At 42.3% G+C, this 24,514-nt stretch overlaps 1 protein-coding gene across 3 annotated transcripts in view; it reads right to left on the minus strand.

The window, feature by feature from the left end:
* Positions 1-21,812, minus strand: part of LOC136679048 (fibroblast growth factor 12) — a 35,858-nt gene extending 14,046 nt beyond the window's left edge. Inside the window, exons 1-4 of one of the 3 annotated variants that reach the window (XM_066657320.1) lie at positions 21,355-21,812; positions 19,369-19,416; positions 15,453-15,563; positions 2,859-2,962 (exon numbers count right to left, since the gene is read on the minus strand). In XM_066657320.1, the coding sequence (XP_066513417.1) occupies positions 2,859-2,962; positions 15,453-15,563; positions 19,369-19,416; positions 21,355-21,550 (459 nt within the window). In that variant the 5' untranslated portion in view covers positions 21,551-21,812. Of the gene's footprint in view, positions 1-2,858; positions 2,963-9,954; positions 10,307-15,452; positions 15,564-19,368; positions 19,417-21,354 lie in introns of those variants that run through there. The other 2 variants (XM_066657322.1, XM_066657321.1) reach the window with 2 other exon arrangements.
* Between the last annotated feature and the right edge of the window lie 2,702 nt (positions 21,813-24,514).

The raw sequence follows: 24,514 nt of genomic DNA on the forward strand, positions 1-24,514 counted from the left end.
ACAATGACAGTCTAGATTTCTTTCTATCTATCTATCTATCTATCTATCTATCTATCTATCTATCAGTCTTCCTGTGTGTCTGTCTAAGAACAGACTAAAAATAAAATACAATTTGCCTTGAAGGGAAAGTTTACCAACTTTTCAAAATTGTCCATATAATGAATTCTTCTTGCCATTTGAATTTCCTTGCAAGAAAAGCATGCCATCATACACTATATTCCTATTTCATGTGCACTGATGGCAGTAAATGAATCTTGAGAATAATGTGTACTGTGAGCGTGTACAAAATGTGAATACTAATCAGACTGATCAGACTGACAGATATATTCTGGCTTTTTAAGTGCACACTGGAAAAGGCTACATGCTGAGCTCTTGCTGTTTCGGAAGTGTTAAGAGGATCATGGTTAGTGTCAAGAGCTCCAGCAGCACAGCCAGACAAAATGAGCAACAGAAATAAACTCCATGTCTGAAAGGCTGCGGACGCATTGGTGAATTCGACTACTGGGGTCATAGGGCTTGTAGCTGTTCATGAGCTTAAAGAGTGATGGAGCGCTCTCAAAAGGCTTAAAGGCTGAGACTACAGGAACAGCAGAGTGTTCCTACTAATGTCCTTCAATTTGGAAGAAAATTAATGCACAGGTGGCCATTAGTGTTCAGACACAGTGCATGCTGGAAACTCCACAGCGTCCTCCATTTCCGCCCTCTTCATCCTGTTTGTTTTAAGACTTTGCAGCCCTCAGTCTTGTTGGTAAATATTGAACAAACTCGCAGTAGGTTTTGCCATCCCCTCTGATTTTCTCTCTGTTTTAGCATATTAATTTCCCATGGAGCAGGTCTGGAGAGAGCTGCTCCATATGGCAAACAGAAGTGTTTTTTCTGCTTCCATTTAATTAAAACCTCTTTTTAGCTTTTTCAAAGACACATTTCAAAAGGGACTTCCCTTCCTCTCACTCTCAGAAAAAACACAAGGACTAGAAAGCAACCAGAGTCCATTATGTTTGTTTCAATGGGGAAAAGGGAAAAAAAAGAATGTTGCACTTAATTCACTTCTCCAAATATTTACAGTCACTATTCATGAAAAATATTCATTCATTCACTCACTCACTCAGTCAGGTATTCATTCACAAATACATCCATCCTTTCATTCTTCCATCCGTCCGCTCACTTACTTGTTCATTCATTCATTCATTCATTCATTCATTCATTCATTCATCCATCTATTCAGTAATTCATCCATTCATTTTCTGTAAGCATATCATCTTAATCAGGGTTGGGCTTGGTCCAGAATTGACTGAGAATTATTAGGCACAAGGCAGAATCACACCTGGTACAGTCCTGACCATATCCATCACAGGGCATCACACATTCACCCTGTCACTCACACCTGTGGACAGTTTCACACACTCACCTAGTCACTTACTCTCACACACCTGTGGACAGTTTCACACACTCACCCAGTCACTCACACACTCACACTTTTGGACAGTTTCACACATTCACCCAGTCACTGACACATTCAACCAGTTTTACACACACACACACACACACACACATACACTCTCTCTCTCTCTCTCTCTCTCTCTCTCTCTCTCTCTCTCTCTCTCTCTCTCTCTCTCTCTCTCTCAGTCACACAGGCCTAGTTTAAACTGCCTTTGTAAAGGGATAATCTTTCTCCTGAAACTGCACACAGTATTGTCCACTTTGACAGTACTGGTCATCGCTGATTACGACTTCATTAGTTTTTATTGATGAATAGGACGCCTCCGTCCATTTAGAGACACAGTTTACTCCTGGAATTGATCTGAGCGTTGAATCCAGTGGCTAAAGGAAATGAAATTACTCTCCTCCTCGCGGATAGTCTTTAACAGGATTAAGAGTTGTGCAGCCGGCCATTATATAAGTCATCAGCGGCGGTAGCTCACTGCGACACATTCCCACCAACGTTTCTGCTGCCGACAGAGTGGTGGGAGCATATGCCTGTCATCCACCATAACTCAGCTCAAACCCACAGGGAGAAAGCCGCCCGTTTGGCAGTTAACCCTACGCTGCCCCCACTTTCCCATAGCTCCGTGGAGGCTAATACCAGAATCTGCAGGTGCTGGGGTATTGAATTAAATGGTTAACGATTGGGTACCTCTGCAGTTTTGCTTGAGAAGCATATATGCTAATGCAACCTGAGAAAATGGAGGAGGTGTAAATGCACAAAGTGAACCAGGGGATATATAAAAGCCATTCGCCTTGATCGTGAATAATAAGATGTTATAAATCTAGATGGAAATGCATATTAATAATGAATTTCCAGGTGCATGCACTGTATTTCACATGCCCAGGTTGGTTTCATTTTTATGTTTTTGTCATGTTGATAAAAAAGAATAATAATAATAATAATAATAATAATAATAATATTTGCAATTCTAATAATATGAAATAATAGCATTTCTTCTGAAATGTAGGGTATCAGCAGTGAGTTTGTTGTACTCCTTTGCTGCAGTAACAACATCTACTCTTCTGAAAAGGCTTATGGAACATTGCTGTGAAGATCTGATGGCCTTGATGTTTTCGTGATCAATTCTCACTCTAACTCACCAGATACATATTAGTTAGAGATCTATCACTCCATCACTCCAGTGCTGGGGGGCTTCCTACCTCTCTTACCGACACTTGGCATTGTGCATGTTGATATTAGGCTCATATGCAGCTGCTACAGGATTTGGATGTATTTTCAACATAGAGCATCTAAACAAGCACCTAAAATACAATACTACTGCGAAGACTACTACTACTACTACTAATAATAATAATAATAACATGACACATCTGTAATAACACTGAAGATAAAGAGGAAGAACAGGACTTACCGAGCTGTAGAGGAACCCTTCTCCATTCATGCCAATGTAGAAACCAGCTTTAACTCCCTGGATGGCCACCACCCTTAGTCCCACCGGGATGAGGTTAAAAAGAGCTGGAAACAAAACATGAATAAAACATTATGACCTTCTTTGATTTGAATACTCAGGCCCACCAACTACTATAGTTTACAAATACATCAGCGGGTTCAGTCCAGTCTTATTCATTTTCTTTGTAAATTTGTCCTCAGTATAATAAGGGCTGGATAATGTATAGATACGTATAGATATAGAAAATACAGTGTGAGTGCTGATAAGCTCCTGCTGAATCTGATAAAGACTGTGGAGCTGTGCCAGTTTGCTCTTGTCCACAGAGCAGATTCAATCTTTTCTGATCGAAATCAATGAGAGCAGGAGTGCTGTAGTGTAAACTGGCCTTAAGGGAATATTCCAGCATTTATGACCTGTTCGCTATCTGCTCCATCTGTATCGCAACCTTGATCACCATCGACAATTCAATAAGCAGCAAGGAGTGGTAACGTATCACCTTTTTGTAATACAGTCTGGATACTGTACACCTCTTCCCTCTGTACACACACAGCTGGTATTATCTCTGTAGAAAAGGACAAACCAATAGGAAACATCCTACATTCAATGCCCTTCTCAGTCTTCTCAGTCCAGCAGTGACACTGAGGGGTTTAAAAACTCCAACAGCAGTGCTGTGTCTGATCCACTAGAAACAGCACAGCACACACTAATACACCACCACCAGGTCACTGCACTGCGGTGCTGAGTATGATCCACCATCCAAATCATACTTGTTCTCTGTTGGTTCTGTGAGGGTCCTGAGAACTAAAGAGCAGGATGAAAGGGGGCTAATGCAGTATGCAGAACAACAAATGTGCTTTAGTCTTTAATTGTAGAACTACAAAGGGCACCTCAATGGTCAGTGGAGCTGATGAAATGGACAAGGAGGTCCTTTTAATGATTTAGCAGATCCGTGTATATAGTACGTCTAAAAGCAATGACACCAGAATATTGCTTCTAAAGTCTTCTGAGAAAAGCAAAGAGGCACGTGTTGCTGCTGCTGTCTGCAGGTGATCATCTGGGACACTTCCAGACTCAGGTAAGTCCTTTTTTTCGTACGGTCCACTGAGAGTTCCCCTCTCTCTGTCAGTCCAAGGTGAGTTCTGGCTGCGCTTGTGATGGAGTGATGCCTCCATCCTGCAACCGTCCTGTATTCGCCCTGACAAGGGCACCAGCGGGCAGCTCCTTGCAGGATGCTCCTGCAAATTTGACAGCACTTTGGGTGTTATTTTTAGAAACATCAGACATCTCCAGTAAATGTAAGACTGTTTACCCCTTCTGCGGTTTAAGAAATCCAGTCTAGTCCTGTCAGTTTAGCTGAGTCATTTTTAGAAGTGTCAGATTAAAGCGAAATCGTAAAGTCAGTGTACGGTTCTGGCTTAACTTGGCAGTAAACATCAATTCCCGTCATTTTTGGAAACATTTTTCCAATCCTGGCCTCTTAAAAAAAGGCCAATAATAATCTCAGAGTCATCTTTATGCAAATATAGCCTCAAGTCAATGAAGGGCTGACAATGTATTCTATGTGGTCATTAGTCACACACTGGGAAAATGCAAATAAAATATTCTTTTTCACAAGAAGTGTTTTAACAAAAAGAGTCTAAAAATAAGATCTTTTGGTCAAATATTTCCCATGAAAAATCCAGCAGTTTAAGTGCACTGTGCGTAATCAGAAATCTGTGTGTAAAATCAAAGCGAAAAGTAAAATAATACCCTCCCCCAGAGTTACAAAATGCTGTTTCTGAGCCCAGAGTAGCAACGACAAACGCTCTATTCTCCCTGTTTTAAAGCTGTAGTTTGAAGGTAAATCTACCTAGTGTTACTTTCACAATTACACCTTGTGGCTAGGACTTCCCCAATCACACACACATTGTCACGCAGCTTGGAAGCTGAAACCAGCCACCACCAGAATTTAATGCCTCTGGACAGCTCAATGTGCTTCAGGAGAACGCCTTCTGCACAGATCCCAAGCCAAGACACCTACACTGGGGGGTGGGGTGGGGGTCAATTGCAATCTCTTCGACACCTGTCCTCAGATGCCATTGGGAATTGAACCAGTGATGTCCCAATGACATGGCCAGTGCTTAGTCAGTAGCACCAAGTGGCAGCCTGTGATTATTAAATATTGATGTCACAAATCAAGCTTTTTTGGAACAAACCAATCAAGAATCAAATTTGTTCAAATGTCTAAAGTTCTGTTTTTGCAGTCATTGCTATCTGTTTTTCCAGCAATCATCTACTGTCCAAACAATTACAGCTTGTTAATATAGGAGCCAATAGTGGGGGTAAGCCTCTTCCAAATCTCAGCCTGCCTTCAAGCCTTCACAGCTGGACTTAAACCCCACTGTCCAGATTCATGTGAAAGGAGACTTGGCCGGTCAGTGTACAGCACCACAACCCTTCTATTAGTCCTGATTAATGACCACAAACTTCGACAGCTCCATCAGCCGAGTGGTGGTGGTCAGTGAATTGCTGGCAGTCAGAGACAGATTGTGAAGCATGTAGTAACAGCCATTCATTTAATTTCATTTCCATTAATCCTGAAGTCTCTAAATCTGACACAGACTTTGATCGCCTTATTGTTTCCATGACAGCGCGATCACAGTGAACTCTACTACATCATCAGATTCTTATCTCACTGACGGCTGACTCATCGACTACCCTGTACAATGGTGAGGACGAGTCTGAGATTATTTTAGATGCACATGCACTGCCCACTTTATTAGAAAGCCCTGGTCAGTAGCAGTCTAGAGGTTAGATGAAGGAGTTACAGGACAGCTAAGAAATTGCATACGGTACTGTACTGTGGTACAGCACAGAGAGGTTAGAGCACTGAATAAAAACTGAGAAAACGAGAATGGAGATATAAGAGAACAGAGTGAAAACGGCTAAAAACCAGAGCTTCTACTCCTCGCTCCTCACTGCTGTGCACTTTGCAGGTGTTTAGTAAAGACCCATAACTGTGTTTAAGTATCTTAACCATGGGGGGGTTAGATTAAGATTAGAAGGGTGAAATATTAATTTGAGTACTTTAAATACTGGTAGATATCCTGCTTAGTGTTACAGGCTTCTTGTAAACATGTTTCTACTTTGCTGCTGATTACAAATGAATGTGTAGTTAATGGCCACTATGACTGGAAATGAAATAAAAGACTGTTCCCTAACACTGCACATAGTGGACCTAACTAAAATAGGTGGGGCTAATAAAATGGTCAGCAAGTGCTTCCAATAAAGTGGATGGTGTGTAGCCATAGTGATGCTAATCAGCTAAAGCAGGAGGATTTATGGAGCGAGCACTTGCCATGAAGTCAGCACAAAGTCCAGGTAATAAAGCATCCGTACTTTCAGTGGTTGATATCATTTTTTAAACTGAGACTATCATGTTGGAAGATGCTAATTGGCTAATTCCCTTCGTTTCGCTCCACTCAGCGCAGCACATTTGCTTTCAGAAGCAGAGTGTCCAAGGTCTCACCTCATGCTCATAAGCAATGCAAATGACCCAATCAGTGCACCAGCCTGGAATATGAATTCATATTTCAGTTCATAATGGGATTCAATAAAGAGAAAAGGCCTCTGTCCCAAGACAGCCTGGCCTTGCAGTGGGCAGTTTTGTGTTGGAGGCTAATTTAGCATATGATTTGTTTTCAGGATCTTATTTTCCTCTGTAATAAACTATACACCGATCAGTCTTAACATTAAATCCACAAACTTGTTTCTACATTGATTCTACACTACAGGAGAGCATTGTAGTTCTACAATTAGAGACTCTAGTCGGTTTGTTGCGCTTCACATTTTTCTTAGCTTTGTTTCAACCTGTTTCTGGTGGTGGTGGTGATTGTGTGTGATGTGGTGAAAGTGGATCAGACACAGCATTGCTGCTGGAGTTTTTAAACTTCTCAGTGTTACTGCTGGACTGAGGATTGTCCACCAACCTGTGTCCACTAATGAAGGACTAACAACACAAGAGTTAAGGACTCTGACTTTGTATCTACAAGGTCAATCAACAAGGTATGTGTTTCTGATTAGTGGACAATGAGTGGACACAGCATTAAAAACTCGAATAGCCCTGCTGTGCCTGATCCACTTGTAGGTAGGCACCATCTCCAGTGCCAAAACTGGGCAAGAGGTTTAAAGTAATCAGCCAGCCAAACTGAATAATCAGCCAGCATCCGTGCTGATCTTACCGCTGCTTTTGTAGTTGCCATCAAATGCTCACAGCAATATTCAAAAGTCTAGTGTCAAGCCATCCCAAAATAATAGAGGCTGTTAATGCCCACTACAAACTACAAACTATCTATGAATAGCTTTCATTTAAGAAGAAACACTGTGTGAGCATTGCCTAGAAAGTTTTGGCCAGTGTGTCATCAACGCAAGATTAAAATTCCTCAGGTAGACCGCGAATGTTTTGCAGAAACTAGGCTCAATCTCAATCTGCTGACTGCTGTGATAGAAAGGCCATTTGAAAAATGCATTACCAATCTCATTAACATAATCAGTAGAGTTCAAGAGGTCAATTGCTCCAAGGTGAAGGTAATCTATTATAGGGATAATTTATCCCAGGGATCAACCGTGGTCTAAATACAGTAGTCTTCTCTCTGTATTTCTCTCATGCTCTTTCTGTTTCTTCTGTTCTACAGCCGAGCTGAAGCTGCCCGGAGTGGGAATACAGGTTTCAGAGATTTTGTTTTTGCTGAATTATTTACTGGGGTTTTCCCAGGCAGGTGAACCCTTATCATGGTTCAAGGTGATCTGAAGAAAGCCGGAGGATATTCCACCACTCCCTCCTGGCAGCAGCACTTTCTCAGATCTTCACTTGACTCTGCACCATGCTCAAGTCTACAGTTCTCAGTGGCTGAGGATGGTGTAGACGCTCCACGGTACTGGTCTTTGAAGATCTGAAAGGGCCTAGGCCTATTTTTGAAGTGTTTTCTCATTGTTAGTAGTGATGCGTGGCTGATATATTATTTGCCGAGATGTGGATTTTTTTGTTATTTTTATCGGTCCAATATTGAAATTTTAGCTTAACTTGGATTTTCTTTGAGCTGAGGATATTCACTGACACCTGTAAACTGTCTGCCGTGTGGATGTTTTTCACAGTTTCTGCAGAGAACTCTTTCTAGGATTAAATTTCTCCGTGGTGAAAAGTAATTTAAAATATCAGTGAGGCTCAGTACACACACACACACAGACACAGATAACGGAGTTAAAACACACACACACACTGCAGGCAAAATGACAGAAATATACTCTCAAGCACCACAGTGCAGGAGCCCTTCTGATATAAAACACAAGAAAATAGATATAGAGTCATTCAGTGTCTGAATTTATTGATGATAAACGATTACAAACTCTCGCTCAAACACACTCTCTCTCCCTCGCTCGCTTGGAACTGCTTGCTGCTGCTCTCTCCCTCGCTCTCTAAAACAAGCCTGGTGCTGCACTAATTATCACCGCTCCAGAAACCATTCATGAAGTAAATCTTTCATAAATATATAAATAATCTACAACTAATATACTTAAAAGATAAAATTAAAAAGCACAGAAATGGGCAAATACTGAAGAAAAGGCTTGTCCAATGATAACCTATGATAAAATTTGAATTTGGGCGGCACAGTGGCGCAGCAGGCAGTGTCCCAGTCACGCAGCTTCAGGGACCTGGAGGTTGTAGGTTCGAGTCCTGCTCCGGGTGACTGTCTGTGAGTTGGTGTGTTCTCCCTGTGTCTGCGTGGGTTTCCTCTGGGTGCTCCGGTTTCCTCCCACAGTCCAAAAACACACGTTGGTAGGTGGATTGGTGACTCAAAAGTGTCCGTAGGTGTGAATGTGTGTGTGTCTGTGTTGCCCTGTGAAGGACTGGCGCCCCCTCCAGGGTGTATTCCTGCCTTGCGCCCAATGATTCCAGGTAGACTCTGGATGTATTATTTTGATTTCATTCTTGTCTGTCTCAGTACTTTAATTTCTATTGAAGTTCTTACTTGATACATGCAATAAACTGTGATGTTGATGTTATATCAATGTTTATTTGTTGCTTGGTTTCAGGTGAATAAGGTGAGGAAATTCAGAGATCTGGCAACCCGTTTGGCTGTTTCTGTACCCGTTTGGAAGCTGTTTTGATCGCTCGGGTTTTCCTGTTTAATCGTTTCCATTGTTATTTCTATATTTATATCTGTTTTTATAACCTACTAACCATCCATAGATCTATCTTTTAGATTGTCTCCGCAGGAATATTCATTACAGAGGCACTAAAACTGCCACCGGACCCTGGAGTAACGTTCTTGGTGTAAGTTACTAAAATTCACTAAAAGCGGTAAGTACCTGCAATTCCATGGCTACTACTGGCTGTTTTGCCTGTTCAGAGTGTGGCATGTTTAGTTTAACGCCCTTTTCCACCTCTAGCGATAAATATAGTGGTTGTATTTGTAGTAAGTGTCAGCTAGTTAGCTCTCTGGTGGATAAAGTGGACCAGCTAGAAGTGCGCATCCGGAGCTTATTATTGTTGAGGGATAAACAGCGAGATTCAGTGTTAGCAACTCCGGGTGCCTTAGGGAGAGTTAGCACCCCCACGACTCCGGCGTTAGAGCCCTCACAGCGGGGTGAATGGGTGACGTCTCGGCGTCATAGCCGGAAAGCTAAGGCTGATGCTAACGCTGAGGCCAAAGCTAGCCCACCGGGACACCACGCTCCTCCGATTCGCGTGTCAAACAGGTTTGCCCTGCTCAGCGAAGCACCCGCTGAGGAGCCTGTTAAGAGTGCTCTGGTTATAGGAGACTCTATTGTTCGGCACGTGAAATTAGCTACTCCTTTAGGGGCGCCGGCAGTAACAGTTAGCTGTTTATCGGGAGCCAGAGCGCCGGATATTAGTGGCAACCTTAGACTGTTAGCTAATAGGAGATATTCGAGGGTAGTCATTCATGTAGGGGCCAATGATATTCGTCTGCGGCAGTCTGAGGTAACTAAGGGTAATATTACAGAGGTGATTAAACTGGCCCAGACGATGTCCGATGCCGTAATCTGCTCTGGTCCCATACCAATGCGGCGTGGCGACGAAGCTTACAGCAGACTTTGGGCGTTAAACTGCTGGATGTCCAAGTGGTGTTCCGAAAATCAAGTGGGCTTTATAGACAATTGGTTACGTTTTGAGGGCAAGCCTGGTCTTATAGGTAGGGATGGTATCCACCCCACGCGGGAGGGTGCTGCCTTACTTTCTTGCAGTATAGCACATAGTCTTTTAGTTAGTCGGCAGAGTAGTGTAGATAGCTGCTGACAATCCAGAGCCGGGACCAGGCCGCAGACAGACAGGCTAAACCGACCGTCTGCGAACTGTCTTGAGGCGTCACCCAGGTTCAACTGTATTGAGACTGTGTCTTTCCCCCGAACTAAATGTAAAAGTAGAAAAACAAAATCAGCCTGTTTCAGCAACCTAATCAATATTAAATCATACACAACACCTAGCAGCAACACCTCAGAACTAAAATTTGGGTTACTCAACATAAGATCGCTAAACTCAAAAGCACTCATCGTAAATGATATTATAAGTGATCATAAATTCAATGTTTTCTGTCTCACGGAAACGTGGGTTAAACCAAATGAATATTTAGCACTAAATGAAGCCACCCCCCTAGGCTATAATTATGCACATAGCCCAAGAATATCAGGCAAAGGAGGTGGAGTATGTGTAATTTACCAAAATACCCTAGAAATTAGTCTTAAACAATGTGACACCTTTTCTTCTTTTGAGGTTCTCTCCACTATTATTACAAATCCGGTCACAAAAAAGGACGCATTTTTATTATGCAACATTTACAGACCACCAGGGCCTTACTTAGAATTTCTGAAAGAATTCAGCGATTTTGCTACAAACCTAGCGGTGTGCAATCATAAAGTTATAATTGTAGGAGATTTCAATATCCATTTCGAGAAGGAAAGTGACCCACTAAAAAAGGCATTTACCTCAATCTTAGACTCTATTGGTATTACTCAAAATGTAACAGGGCCTACACACTACTGCAGCCACACTTTAGACTTAGTTCTGACACTAGGTCTTAACATTGACAAAATTAATATCTTACCGCAATCCTCAGCAATCTCCGATCATTACTTAATTTCATATGAGCTACGTTTTATCCATAATATATGTAAGAACCCTCGCTATTCTACAAGGCGTATAATAAAACCATCTACCGCCCTACAATTTATAGAAAACCTACCAGAACTATCGACCCCAGTTCCAACTCCATCAGACCCAATGGACCTAGATGTACTAACTGACTACCTAGAAAATACCTGTCGATCTACTTTAGAAAAGGTAGCACCACTTAAACATAAAAGTATAAGACAGAAAAAGCTCGCACCATGGTATAACGATAAGACCCGTACTTTAAAACAAACATTACGAAAACTAGAGCGGAAATGGCGATCAACCAAGCTTGAAGTGTTTCATTCTGCCTGGAAGGACAGCCTTATAGAGTATAGAAATGCCCTCACTAAAGCTCGCTCAGCATATCTGGCCTCGCTGATCTCCAATAATAAAAATAATCCGAGAGCACTGTTTAGTGTGTTTTCTAGAATTACAAAAAATCAAGCAGGTTCTGAACAACTAATTCCAGCAACTCTCACCAGTAAAGATTTTATGGACTTTTTTAATAATAAAATTGAGAATATTAGACAACAAACTCTAGCCACAGGATCAAATCCATCCTGGCTGCCACCTGATGTGAATGAAATAAAACATAATATAACTGTAAAAGAAAGACTTGAAACCTTTTACCCACTCCCACAATTAGAACTAGAGAAGATTATCACCTCCGCAAACTGTACAACTTGCACACTTGACGCAATTCCCACAAAGTTGCTCAAAGAAGTACTACCAGCTATTATTGATCCTCTTTTAACTATAGTAAACTCATCGCTTAGTCTGGGCCATGTACCCAAAGCTTTTAAACTAGCAGTTATTAAACCTATGATCAAGAAACCAAATCTTGATGCTAGTACACTGTCTAATTACAGGCCTATTTCTAATTTGCCATTTCTGTCTAAGATCTTAGAAAGAGCTGTGGCCCAACAACTTAGTTCATATCTACATAAGAATCATATATATGAAAAATTCCAATCTGGATTCAGGCAACATCATAGTACAGAGACAGCTCTAGTCAAGATAACAAATGATCTTCTTCTTGCCTCTGATCAAGGCCACGTATCCCTGTTGGTGCTTCTTGACCTAAGCGCAGCCTTCGATACAATAGACCACAATATTCTCATAGAAAGGTTAGAAAACATGGTTGGAATCACAGGGACAGCCCTATTATGGTTCAAATCTTACTTAACGGAACGTTATCAATTCGTAAAAGTAAACAATCTAAATTCAAATTATTCTAAAGTAAGATTTGGAATTCCACAAGGCTCTATTTTAGGACCATTATTTTTTACATTATACATGTTACCGCTAGGCACAGTTATAAGAAACCATGACATTAACTTTCACTGTTACGCAGACGACACACAATTGTATATTTCAGCCAAGCCCGATGACAAACACAGATTAAAGAAAATAGAGGACTGTGTAAAAGACGTGAAAGGCTGGATGTTGCGTAACTTCCTCCTTCTAAACAGCAACAAAACAGAGGTCCTGCTTTTGGGTCCAAAAGTGACAAGAAATAAATTATCAGATTTAATTTTAGATCTAGCTAACTTTCCAGTTAAACCTGGTTCAGCAGCAAAAAATCTTGGTGTCATAATTGACCCGGATTTATCATTTGATCAACACATAGGTAGTATCACTAGGACAGCTTTTTTACATCTTCGCAATATTGCTAAGATTAGAAATGCCTTATCCCTCCAGGACGCAGAAACATTAGTACATGCCTTTATTACTTCAAGGCTTGACTACTGTAACGCACTACTGTCAGGATGCACCAGCAGCAATTTAAGAAAACTTCAACTAGTTCAAAATGCTGCAGCTAGGGTCCTCACTAAAACTAGAAAATTTAAACATATCAGCCCAGTTTTATCATCACTTCATTGGCTGCCTGTTAAATTCCGCATTGACTACAAAATTTTGTTATTAACATATAAAGCTCTACATGGGCTTGCTCCTGAATATCTTCAAGATACAATTTCCTATTATGAGCCTCCACGTTCACTCAGATCACAGAATACTGGATTTTTAAATGTTCCCAGAATTCAGAAGGCCTCAGCTGGGGGAAGAGCCTTTTCTTATAAAGCCCCCCAACTCTGGAATGATCTTCCAAAAAATGTTCAGGACTCAGACACAGTCGCAATCTTCAAATGTAGGCTAAAAACTCATTTGTTTAGTTTATCATTTGGTAGCTAATGCTCCCCCATAGATAAAGGCGGCAGATCCGGGGGGTCCATGGACACAGGGAATTATAGTATACTGAGACGCTGGTGCTGTCGTCCCGCCGCTTCTCGCGATCACTCAGGTTTGTTGACGGTGGAGCGGAGGGATGCCAGTGTTTCAGGATGCTCCCGTGTCTGTGTGTCCTCCTGGTTCTCTCCTTTTAGTTAATGCTGTCATAGTCAGATCTGCCGGAGTCATTAGCCACACTCTGGAAATTTTCATATTTTCTACTTTACAAACACAAAACAGTTCAAAACTAATTCCATCCCTTTACATCTTTCCGAGTAAACGACTGCCCACCTGTCTGTCTGGACACTGATGGATGACTGTCGAGATCCTCCTCCACTCTTCAGACCAGCTGCCCACGCTCCAGCAACCACCAAGTGCCTTGAAGCTGTCCCTACACTGAAGTTCTCATGGACTACTAACTATCATCACCAGTAGATTGACCAGAGGAGGATGGGTCACCCCTTGTGAGCCTTGGTTCCTCCCAAGGTTTCTTCCTCAGCTGGGGGAGTTTTTCCTTGCCACTGTCGCCCCTGGCTTGCTCACTTGAGGGTTTTACATTTGTCTTTACATTTCATGTCAAATCTTGTCTTACTGGAATTCTGTGAAGCTGCTTTGTGACAACATCAGTTGTGAAAAGCGCTATATAAATAAATTTGATTTGATTTGATTTGATTATCAGGTGGTACTGACCTCTGACACTGGGACATAACACATCTACTATAACATGGTTATATCAGTGTTACATAGCAGGGTTCGACTAATAATTCAAAGCCCAGAACGTGTTGGGATAACTAGAATCCCCTGCATGACTCTGAGAGGGAACAGTTCATTTGTCACAGAGCTGGTCCACGGAGGGAAGTGTTTGTCTGTGGTGAAACAGCTCAAGGGATGGAGCTTAATCCTCAATGGTGCAAATGTTATTGGTGTGAAGGTTGTGCCCTGTCAGTGTTCTCAGGGGAGTTCCTTACTCTCTCTCTCTCTCTCTCTCTCTCTCTCTGTGGAACTGTGGAACTGTGATGAATGGCCTGTTTCTCATCGCAAGGACCACTACTAATGAAAACCCAGTCTTTTCTCTTTGAAACTGAGTCCCTAAAGACCCTTGTCTTCCTTCTGTCTATTCTTGGGGCACTGTACCTCAAAGCCAGTGCTTGAGTATCCCTCCTTCTTCAATGCAGTTCTCGAAGCAAGAGGCTAGAGGTTAGACACGCGATTCCTCCGAGGGAAGATGAGTCACGGAAAGCTCCCTAGCAGAGAACCTGACAGTCTCGCTGAGAGGGTTCGGCTCTTTTTGCTTTCACTGACTCTTCAAAAGCACTCAGCTCTCCACTCAGCACTCTGCATGTCTCCGAGCTAATTTGCGTCAAGACAATAATGTTCTTACCTGCTTTCAGCTCAGTTACCAGACTGAAGTGAGCAAGTTAGTCATTCAAAACAAAAGCCATGAGCTTGGTCAAAAGTTCTTTGACAAATCTCTGAGCTATGGACTTATACACGTAAAGGAACACTAAGTAAGCTCTGCTGTATGACAGAGACTCTATCCTCCAAATTACAGATCAGGGGAGCATCACAATGATTTTGAAGCTGTAATTTTGGTCCAGAGAATGTAATTTTAGTGTGATTACTTGGGGAATCAAACCCTTTCACCTACTTAGCACAGGGAAGCAATACCCACTATGCTATAGAGACAGAAACATGTAGGAACAAGTCTGGATGAGAATGGATCCTCCATTTGGTGCTGTTTGGAAGTTAGTATATATATATTATATATTATATATATATACATACTATATATATATATATATATAGTATGGCTAATTTCCATATTCCAACATTTGCTTCTATTTTAGAGCTATTTGCAAGCCCAGTAACCAAGTAGCTAGCCAACTGGCTAATATCCCTTTTCTGCCACTCTCCTCCATTTTAGGTGTAGTTTGCAATTAAGCTAAACTAGTAGCTAGCACGCTGGCTAATATCCCTATTCTACCACCTTTCCTGGCAACAGCACCTGATCAGATATTTACTTGACTCAGCACCAGGCTCAAATCCAATGTAATTTAAAAAAAAATAAAAAAATATTGAAGAGTTACATTGCCTTACAGCCTCTTACTTGATTATCATTGATGTTTTTATCATGCCAAAAGCTTAAGAGCACTCACTGTAGTCGCTGTTCTCGTCCTTGCTGCCATCAATGGTGCCATCCGGATGCATCTGCAGGTAGAAGCCCTGCTGGCTGAACAGCCGGGTCACAATACCTTTCAGCTGCGGCTCTGGAGGAAAAGAGAAAGAGATGGACCCCCACCCACACCCCACATCTTACGTCAGTCTGCACCCCTAAAGGCATTGCATTGCTTCTTAAGATTCAAGCAGATTTGAGTATTTTGAACATTCAAGGCCAGCTTCCTGTGAAATTCTTATACTGCTTGCTACTGTCAGTGAGGTTTTTTATTTCTTTGCAGTCGCCTCATTTGCCTCATGTGCCTCATGTACCTCATGTGCCTCACTTGCTAAGAATGCTGGGAGCTCAGGAAATCACCTGCTGGTGTTTCCTAGTGAAGATGACAAGTAGGTACAATTGACCTATCCATGCTCTGCCCACAAATGCATAAGTTGCCAGCTGTTGTGAGTTAAAAATATATAAGTTTACTCATCACAGGCAACAATTCTAATGTCTGCTTCACTGTTTAGGTACAGCATAGTCCCACATTAAGTTATCCTTAGTAACAGATAGCTGTGGCTGATTTATTTATCTATTTTAAACCATAACTAACCTGAACATAATTGAGGCTGTTGATCTGAGCTGGTTGAGCATCTTCTATCCTTTTTTACTAGATTAAACAGAGCCGATTGATTACATTTGTGGACCAAGTCTTATGCTGTGATCTGTTTGTACTCAGATTTCAACATTTCTGAGTTATAAGTAGAAGATTTCAACTGGAATGCTCCTACTAGTTGGAATTTCTACTTGGAAAGTCGGGAGAGCCTCACCAACCCCAAATTCAGAATCCAAGATGGCTGCTCACATATCAATATTGTATTAAAGCAGTAGTATCCTACAGTTAATTAGTGCTTTGTTCTTTTTGTGTCAGATTAAATCAGTTGTACACAGAGTATTGTCCAACTGCTGTATGTAAACCTGTTTCCATGGGGTTTGGATGCATAAAATATGACTGTTATCAGCTGGTATCGCTAATTATGCTATGAGGTTGGTAGTTCTTCAATTTGACAAGAACAAATTACTATCATTGTTTGCTTCCTTTTCTTCTTCACTGTTAGGGTCCATCTCAAAATTACCAGAAGGCATTTTGAGTTATTGCATCTACGAGTAGGAAAGGATAAGGAAATCCATGCAGGATTTATGGCTTCATGTTCGAACCTCTCCAAACTCACAGTTGCTCCGAAAGATTTAATTTGTGAGCAGACTATTGATAGGTCAATTCCCAAACTGGAGGTGGGACTGTGGGGTGAGAGTTACATGAGGGGAACCATGGGAGTGACTTTCCTCAGCCTTGGAGGAACTATGGATCTGCATGGTGGTAACCGATTCAACTCAGTTCAGCCATTCATCATGACCTCCATCCATCCAGACCAAGATGTCTCAAACAGGTAGGAGGGCCATCAATCACGGGATGGAGCCCGTCAGGGGATCCAATACTAAATCACAGATGGAAACCACAGCTCCATACATAAGTTGGAAGCAGGTGAGGAAGAAGATTTGCTCAGTGGTGTTAGTATTACTAGCTGTATGGTGTTTATACCCTGCATGGACATCTACTGTTTACCTCCTACCAAGTCCTTCTCTGTGTTTCAGAGGCATATGTTACAGTATGTACAGTAAGAACTGAGCATAATGCCTTGATCTACAGAGATGTTCCATATCACCCCATTGCATCAACAAAACACTTACAAACCCCAATTCCGAAAAGGTTTGGAACAGTTTGTGGAATGTCAGGAAAAACCAGAAAGCAGGGATTAGCCAATGTTTAACTTTATCAGCTTCCATTCCTGATGCCTGCAACACATTCCAAAGAGGTTGGGAACAGGAGGATGTTTACCACTGGGCTCCCTCCGCTTTGGAATGGTTTGAGGATTGACGACATGGATTGATCAAGTTTTGAAAGCTGAGTTTTTTTTTATTTTTGAAGAGAGTCTTCTGAAGCCTTCAGCTGCGCATCTTGACAAGAAATATTTCTTCACAACCTGTTTTTTCACGATGAAAACTAGACAAAAACTAAATAAAAATAATCATCTGAAGATAAGAACTATGATGAAATGTTTGCCAAATGTTTGCATTGAATAAAAATTTGCAGTGCACTTGTATTATAACAAAAATGTGTCCATATTCCTTCCATAATGATGGATGTTTTAAATGTAACATAATGTTAAGGCTATTTTTTATGAACATGTGTAATATATAATACTTCAAAAATTGTAAAACATTTAAAAACCCATGACTAAAATTAGGCAATTTTAAATGTAATGGGCTTAAATTTCACAAAAATATTTTTAGACTTTTTTTAACAAAATCTAGAAAATCAATTCAAAGGTGATCAGGGGATCTGGGTTGGTACCAGGGTTATTCGTGGACCCAGGCGGGCTACCGATATTGGATAAATGAGGACAGCCAATATGTGGTGCTACATGGACCCACGGTGGGTTGTTGTAATTTAGAGTAATTTTTGTGCTTTCGGGGTGGGCTTCACATATCAGCCCTAAGTTTAACCCTTCCTGGTCCCATCACTGACATTGTAGGCCATATAAAGGGCTGCACATTTGGGCTCTACATGATGTGCTGGGTAGACCTTTACCCTAGCATTACTGCATCCCCTGTTTAAGATGTTTTTGGATCTCACTACATTTTAAATATAAGGTTCCTCCTGTTTTTGGGACGTGCTGCTGGCATCAATTTCAGAACGAGGGAATAATTACAGGAGACAAATAAATTGAAAATTATGAATTTGATTTACAGACCCTCGCTTTCTGTTTTCATTCACGATTCACATACTTTCCCAGACTGTTTTGGGATTGGCTTTGTACATATTGGATACGGCATGTGGACGAACAATGTGTTAATGGTCATGAGATGGTGATCTCCTCTACCACCAAGGTCACCACTGGACTGGACAGGAGAAACAAGACAAACACGGCGATACACACCAGCCCCCCGCTGCCCCCCTCACGGCGAAAAAACTCCACATTACATCACGTACTGAAGGGACAGAACAAACGAGAACTGGAGGGGAGGGGATGAAGAAGCAGACAGAAAAGATGAAAGAAAAATCAAGGTCCTACAAGAAAGGGAGCTCCAGAAAGCAACTAGAAAAAATAGACACACTGCAACAAATGATATTTTATTAAGGGCCGCCATCTTAAATCCAGACCATGTGTCTAATATTTCTCATTATGAAATGATGTGTATACGTACTATAAGAGAACTAAAATATTACTAGGAAATTTGATCTTGTGTCCTGTGTTCACTGATGACCAACAACACAAACAGTGCAGCAACAGAAAAAGTCTCTGTCTTTACAAGGTGGACCAACAAGGCAGTGTAATAGTGAGAACAGTGAGTGTACACAGTGCTTAAAACTCTACTACCTCTGCTGTGTCTGATCCACGTACCAGCGCAACACTCCCACTGTGTAAGTAAGTGCTGGGCTTTGCTGTGTACTGTGAAAGACTGATTTGTACTGATTTATCATTGTAAAGCCATTTTTGTGTTTGCCTTCTTCGACACATAGAGAGGAATATTAGATTCATGGACAAGTTTGAAGATGATTTTTACTAATTTAGGATATCGTTCTTTGCAGTGCAACTGACAAAGACAAAGGAGGACAGGAGAGAAAACACACAGTCGGCCGTAGACTACAGAGACTGACCAGACAGAGACGGCTGCCGGACAAGAGCTTGGCCCAACCCCTCCCTCCCTTCCTCCCCCCAGCCCTCCCCCCAGCCCTCCCTTTCACCCACTTGCAAAAAATAAAAAATAATAATTAAAAAAAGAGGTCAGGATGGGCTTGGGATGGAGTGGTGGGTGGCAGACGGAAGCACACGGATGGAGGCTGAGGTACTGACCGAGCCGGACGCCCTTACGGGACACCTGCGGAGGGTTCGAGGGCGCATCTTACGAAAAAGGAGAAGGAGAAACAACAGCGGTTTTAACACAAACATTCTCAGCTCTTCTCTTCTCTTCTTTAACAAAGCAAATGACTGATAATGTGTGTAGGGAGGGTTGGTGGTGAAGGTGAAGGGGCTGGAGGGGCTTTGCCTCTCTCTCTCTCTCTCTCTCTCTCTCTCTCTCACACTAGCTGTCTTTCATACTCTTTCTCTTCTTCTCATCCTTTCTTTACTCTTCACTTATTTCTGGCTATGCCTCTCTCTCTTCTTCTCTTTCCTTCTATCCCTTCATCTATTCATTCCCTTTCTGCTTTTCTTGCTCTCTGTCAATCTCTTTTCTCACTTTTTCAATCTCTGCCCATTTTTTCTTCCCTCTCTCTTTCTACTCGCTTCAATTTTCCCAGCTTCTGCCTCTGAATGTGTATCTCTAACTTGATAGCTCATCTTTCTCTCTCTCTCTCTCTCTCTCTCTCTCTCTCTCTCTCTCTCTCTCTCTCTCTCTCGCTCTCTCTCTCTCTCTCCACTGTGTCCTACATCATAAGAGATGCATTTTTTTGTCTTTGATCCAAAAAGGACAACAGTGTGCTGTGTCCATCCACACCCCTGACCACACTGCAGCAGAGCTCTCTCTCTCTCTCTCTCTCTCTCTCATACATCCTCCTCTTTCACCTTCTCTTGTTCCTGTCTCTCTCTCCCTCTCTGTCTATGCTCTCTCACCCTCTCGCTCTTTCTCGCTTGCCCTCTTTTTCTTTGTCTCCGTCCCTGCTCTGTATCTTGCTCTCTCGGTCTGTCTGTCTGTCTGTCTCTCTCACTCTCTCTCTCTCTCCCTCTCTCTCTCCCTCTCTCTCTGATAAACATCAACCATTAAAGATTTCATCAGATAGAGAGTGAGAGAGAGAGAGAGAAAGATAGAACCACTGGTGCACTGCGGTGCCACCTGTCCCTGACTATGTCTCGCACACTGTTGCACTACACTGAGAGCAAATAAACAATTGAATAAATAAATAAACATATAAATAAACAAACAAACAAATAAATAAGCATTGTTTAGACTTGGCATAGACACTGCGAGCAGGACAGAGGCGTGCACCCCGGGACCGATCAGCCATCACGATCAATATTACGGTCAGTAACCGTCAGAAACTACAGGAGATCACACGTACATATGCAGGTCGTGTAACATTGACATGTACAGTCATACAGAGCAGAGGGGGCAGCGCTCCACTGTGGGGGGCTGCGCCGGAGCTATGGAACAGGTGCCAGGGTCTGGGCTTCACTTCTTTCTTTCCTTCTTTCTTTAGTGATACAAAATCTACTCGAGCTGTGGACTGCAGCAGAGGAGGAGGGGAGGAGGAGGGATGAAGAGGGGAGGGAAGAGGAGGGGGGTAGACGGATGGAGAGAGTGAGAAAAGGGAAAGAGAATGGAAGAAGGAGAGAGGGAGATATAGACAGAGAGTGTGTGTGTGTGTAAGAGAGAGAGAGAAAAAGAATGAAATGGGGTGAGGGGAGAACGAGATGGGGAGTGATGGGAAGAATGGAGAGAGAGAGAGAGAGAGAGAGAGAGAGAGTGATAGAATGGTGAAAAGGGAGAGAAGGGGAAAAGGAGAAAAGGAGAAAAGGACAGCTGTAGGAAGAGAGAGAAAGAGAGAGAGAGAGAGAGAGAGAGAGAGAGAGAGAAAGAGAGAGAGAGAGAAGAAAAAGAAGAGCGGGAGAGGTATAGAAAGAAAGAGGCACGAGAGTGAGAGAATAAAAGAGAGACTTATGGAATGTGTGCTCTAACATTAAAATAATATTAAAAATCTATGACTGAAAAACTCTCCACCCTGGGGGGTGGTCACTAGGGTGGGGGTAAAAAAGAGGTCAAAAGTATATAAAAAGGGGCTTAAAATGTGCGGGAGGTGTGTGTTATTCATGATTAAATTAATGAATGATTGGGGGTCTGACCTGGTCTCCGCCGCACGGGTCTCTTCTTGCCGCTGCAGAAGCGGACCTTGCTGAAGACCCCCAGGAAGTGACGCTCGCAGAGGGAGCGCGGGTCTTTGCTGGGGCTCGCGCGCCGCTTGGACGCCGAGAGCCGCTCGCTGTTGGACTCGCGCGCCTGGCGCTTCTGGCGGATCAGCGAGCTCGCGATCGCAGCCATGACATCACGCTCTGTTTGTTTGTTTTTGTCTGTTAGTTTGTTTTGCTCGTTAATCTAATAGAGTCTCGCGCTCGTCTGGCGCGTCAGGTGTTTTCCAGGTGCTGTATCTTTTTTATCACCCCACGAGAGCCTACATTTTCATCTTCTTCGCTGTCCAGTAATAACACCAAAAATAATGGTAATTACAATGTAACAAATGAGTACTATATTAATATAGCTGTGTATACTTTAGAAATGCAGCCCCCCCTCCCTCCCTCCACGTCCTCCCCTTTGGTCTTGTGCAGCACATGCACTACGGGCAGCCCATCGTAACTTCCCCTTAGCAATCCTGCGATCCGCGGGAAACCGAACAGAAAGAAGACGGCTTCATCTTCACCATCATCATCATCATCACCATCAGCTTCAGCTTCACCAGCATCCTCCCGCGAAACGCACAGTGTCCCGTTTACCGAGTCCCAGACGCACGCACTCACGAGAGAAGGAAGGAACGAGCGGAGACTGAATGAGAGCGAGCTGCTCTCCCCCTACGCAATCATACGTGATTGAGATTTGGATGAGGAGCAGAGAGAGAGAGAGAGAGAGAGAGAGAGAGAGAGAGAGAAGGAGGAGAGGGGAGAGGGAAAGTGTGTAAGAGAGAGAGGGTGAGAGTGAGGGGTGAGGAAGGAGGAGAGGGAGAGGGGAAAGTAGAAAAAGGGAGGGTGAGAATCAGAGAGCAAAGACAGAAAGCAAGAGGGGGAGATAGAGATGGAGAGAATAAGGAGCAGGAGGGAAGGAGGTTGAGAGAGAAAAAATGAAGTGAAGAGAGGAGAGAGAGAGAGAGAGAGAGAGAGAGAGAGAGAGAGAGAGAAGTAGTAGGACAGGGGGGAAAGTGGGGAGAGAGAAAAATGCTCAAAGCCGGTCCAGACATTCCTGGGGCCCTACGCAACATTTTTATACCTGAAATCTGTGAGCAATTTTGTAACTACCATATTTAAGGTGGAATAGGAAAAAGAAGCAAATGTAACTATTTATTCTTCCACCTTAAATGAGGCATTCGTTTTGTCCAGGCAGCTGTAACTGCTTCACTCTTTAAGGTGTAACAAAAATCTCAAATATGCTGGTGTGTTAGTGTGATTGTGTGAATATTGTGGCAGCATTTAAGATGGAACTGAAACTTCAAAGAACTCCACTAAGCACTAGGTAACTACATAATTTTTTAATGTGGAATGGAAGATTAAGGAACTTTTAGAGTGCACTTGTGTGTTTGGAGAAGTTTAAATGAATACTAGAGGGTATAAAACTATCAGTATTTGTTCACTTTTCACATTTCTGCTTCAACGTTTGGTTCATGATACTGTGGCACTGTGAGGCTTTATGGAGAGCAGCTCCTCAGTGCACGCCGCCTTTAAATATATTCCTGTGGCTATGTATGTAGACTATTATTAATTAACAATTTAACCTCTAGACGAACTTGTAGACTTGCAGTCTTGTAGAATCTTTCCTGAAAGATAGTTTTGCTTCATCTTCTGATGATACACTAACTAACAAATTCTCAATAACTTGACGTGAGGGGGAGACGAGGGGGCCTTCGTTAATTTGTGGGGCCCTAAACAGTGTGCACAGTGAGCTTATAGGGCGGCCTGGCTTTGAAAACACCAATAGAGGTATGTTTTTTGTAATAATTTTTTTTTCCAATCTGTTCCGCCCATTCATCCAACCACCTATCAATCACCCATCCCTCTATTCCCCCACAGAACACAATCTCACATACCCTCCACAACCTCTGAGCTAAACCTCATGTGCAGCTGCTCCAGCACTTCTGCACAACTCCCCTGTTGAGACGGGATACTTCAGTGCTGCATTTCTCAGATTCTAGTTCTTAGATTGAGACATATCAAAGTTCACAGTGGGGGTGAATGGAACCAGATGTCAAAAGTTTCTAAAAGGTTCACACAGAAAGTTATTACAGGAGACGAGTTTGAATACACACCTGATGCTAGAGGCTGTTTGAATGAAAGGATTTTTTTGGTACAAATCGATTTATGGTGGAGGGATACATGCAGGACGTAGTGAGCCAAAATAGTCCCTAAAAACATTACTATTTTATTAAAATATATGGGTCCTCTGCTGGGTTCTAGCAGTAAATAAAATGTCTATTCACACATATAGAGACTATAGAGAAAGTATGCAGATATAATTATTATGCTGAAATTTTGACTACATGGGTGGCATTGTTCTTTAATACAGAGGAGCACTGATGCTGTTTTCCAGTAGTGTGGGAGCAGCAGAAGGTGATCTCACTGGACTTTTAAAGCATTTTCAATAAAAAAATAATATTGCTTGTGTATATTTACAATTTGAAACTATTACATTATATTTTTAGATAATTTCATTGTGTCAAAGTCTGAGACTAATTTTACACTGCCATCAGTTTGTCCTGCTTACTTTAGCTGGATATAATAGTGGATATAATGTATGTTTTTATATGGAAACGATGCACATTGGAGCAAATTCAGAGCATGTTCTTTCTTTCCCAGTCGCAGAGAGAGGAGCGAGGAGGAAAGATGAAAAGAAGTTTGGTGTTCTCTTGCCTTAAAGACGCTGCAGAAGAGTGGGAGGATCACGTGGAGGAGACATGAAGACTCTCTCTTTCTCTCGCTCAATCTCCCTCTCTCTCTCTCGGTCTCTGTCCTCCGTTTGCTGGAGCAGCATTAAACATTCACTGGCCGCTGGGAGAGAGCTCGCTCCAAATTTAATGCAGAGTCTCAGTCCCAGCTCTCTCTGCTTCACCCTGTCTCGTCTCATCAGCATGGCCACGGCGTCACACGCACTCAACTTCCTAATATTTATCAATTTAATAGTGTTATATTACTATACCAGCTGTTTTTGTATGTTGCTGCTTGTTGTATGTGGTGTTAACTTGTCGGTGAAGTGATTTTATCTGGAGACAGTGTCAAGGCAGTTCATTTTGCACATTTCAAGCAT

This window comes from Hoplias malabaricus, chromosome Y (genome assembly GCF_029633855.1).
Source record: "Hoplias malabaricus isolate fHopMal1 chromosome Y, fHopMal1.hap1, whole genome shotgun sequence".
NCBI classification, from domain to species: Eukaryota; Metazoa; Chordata; class Actinopteri; order Characiformes; family Erythrinidae; genus Hoplias; species Hoplias malabaricus.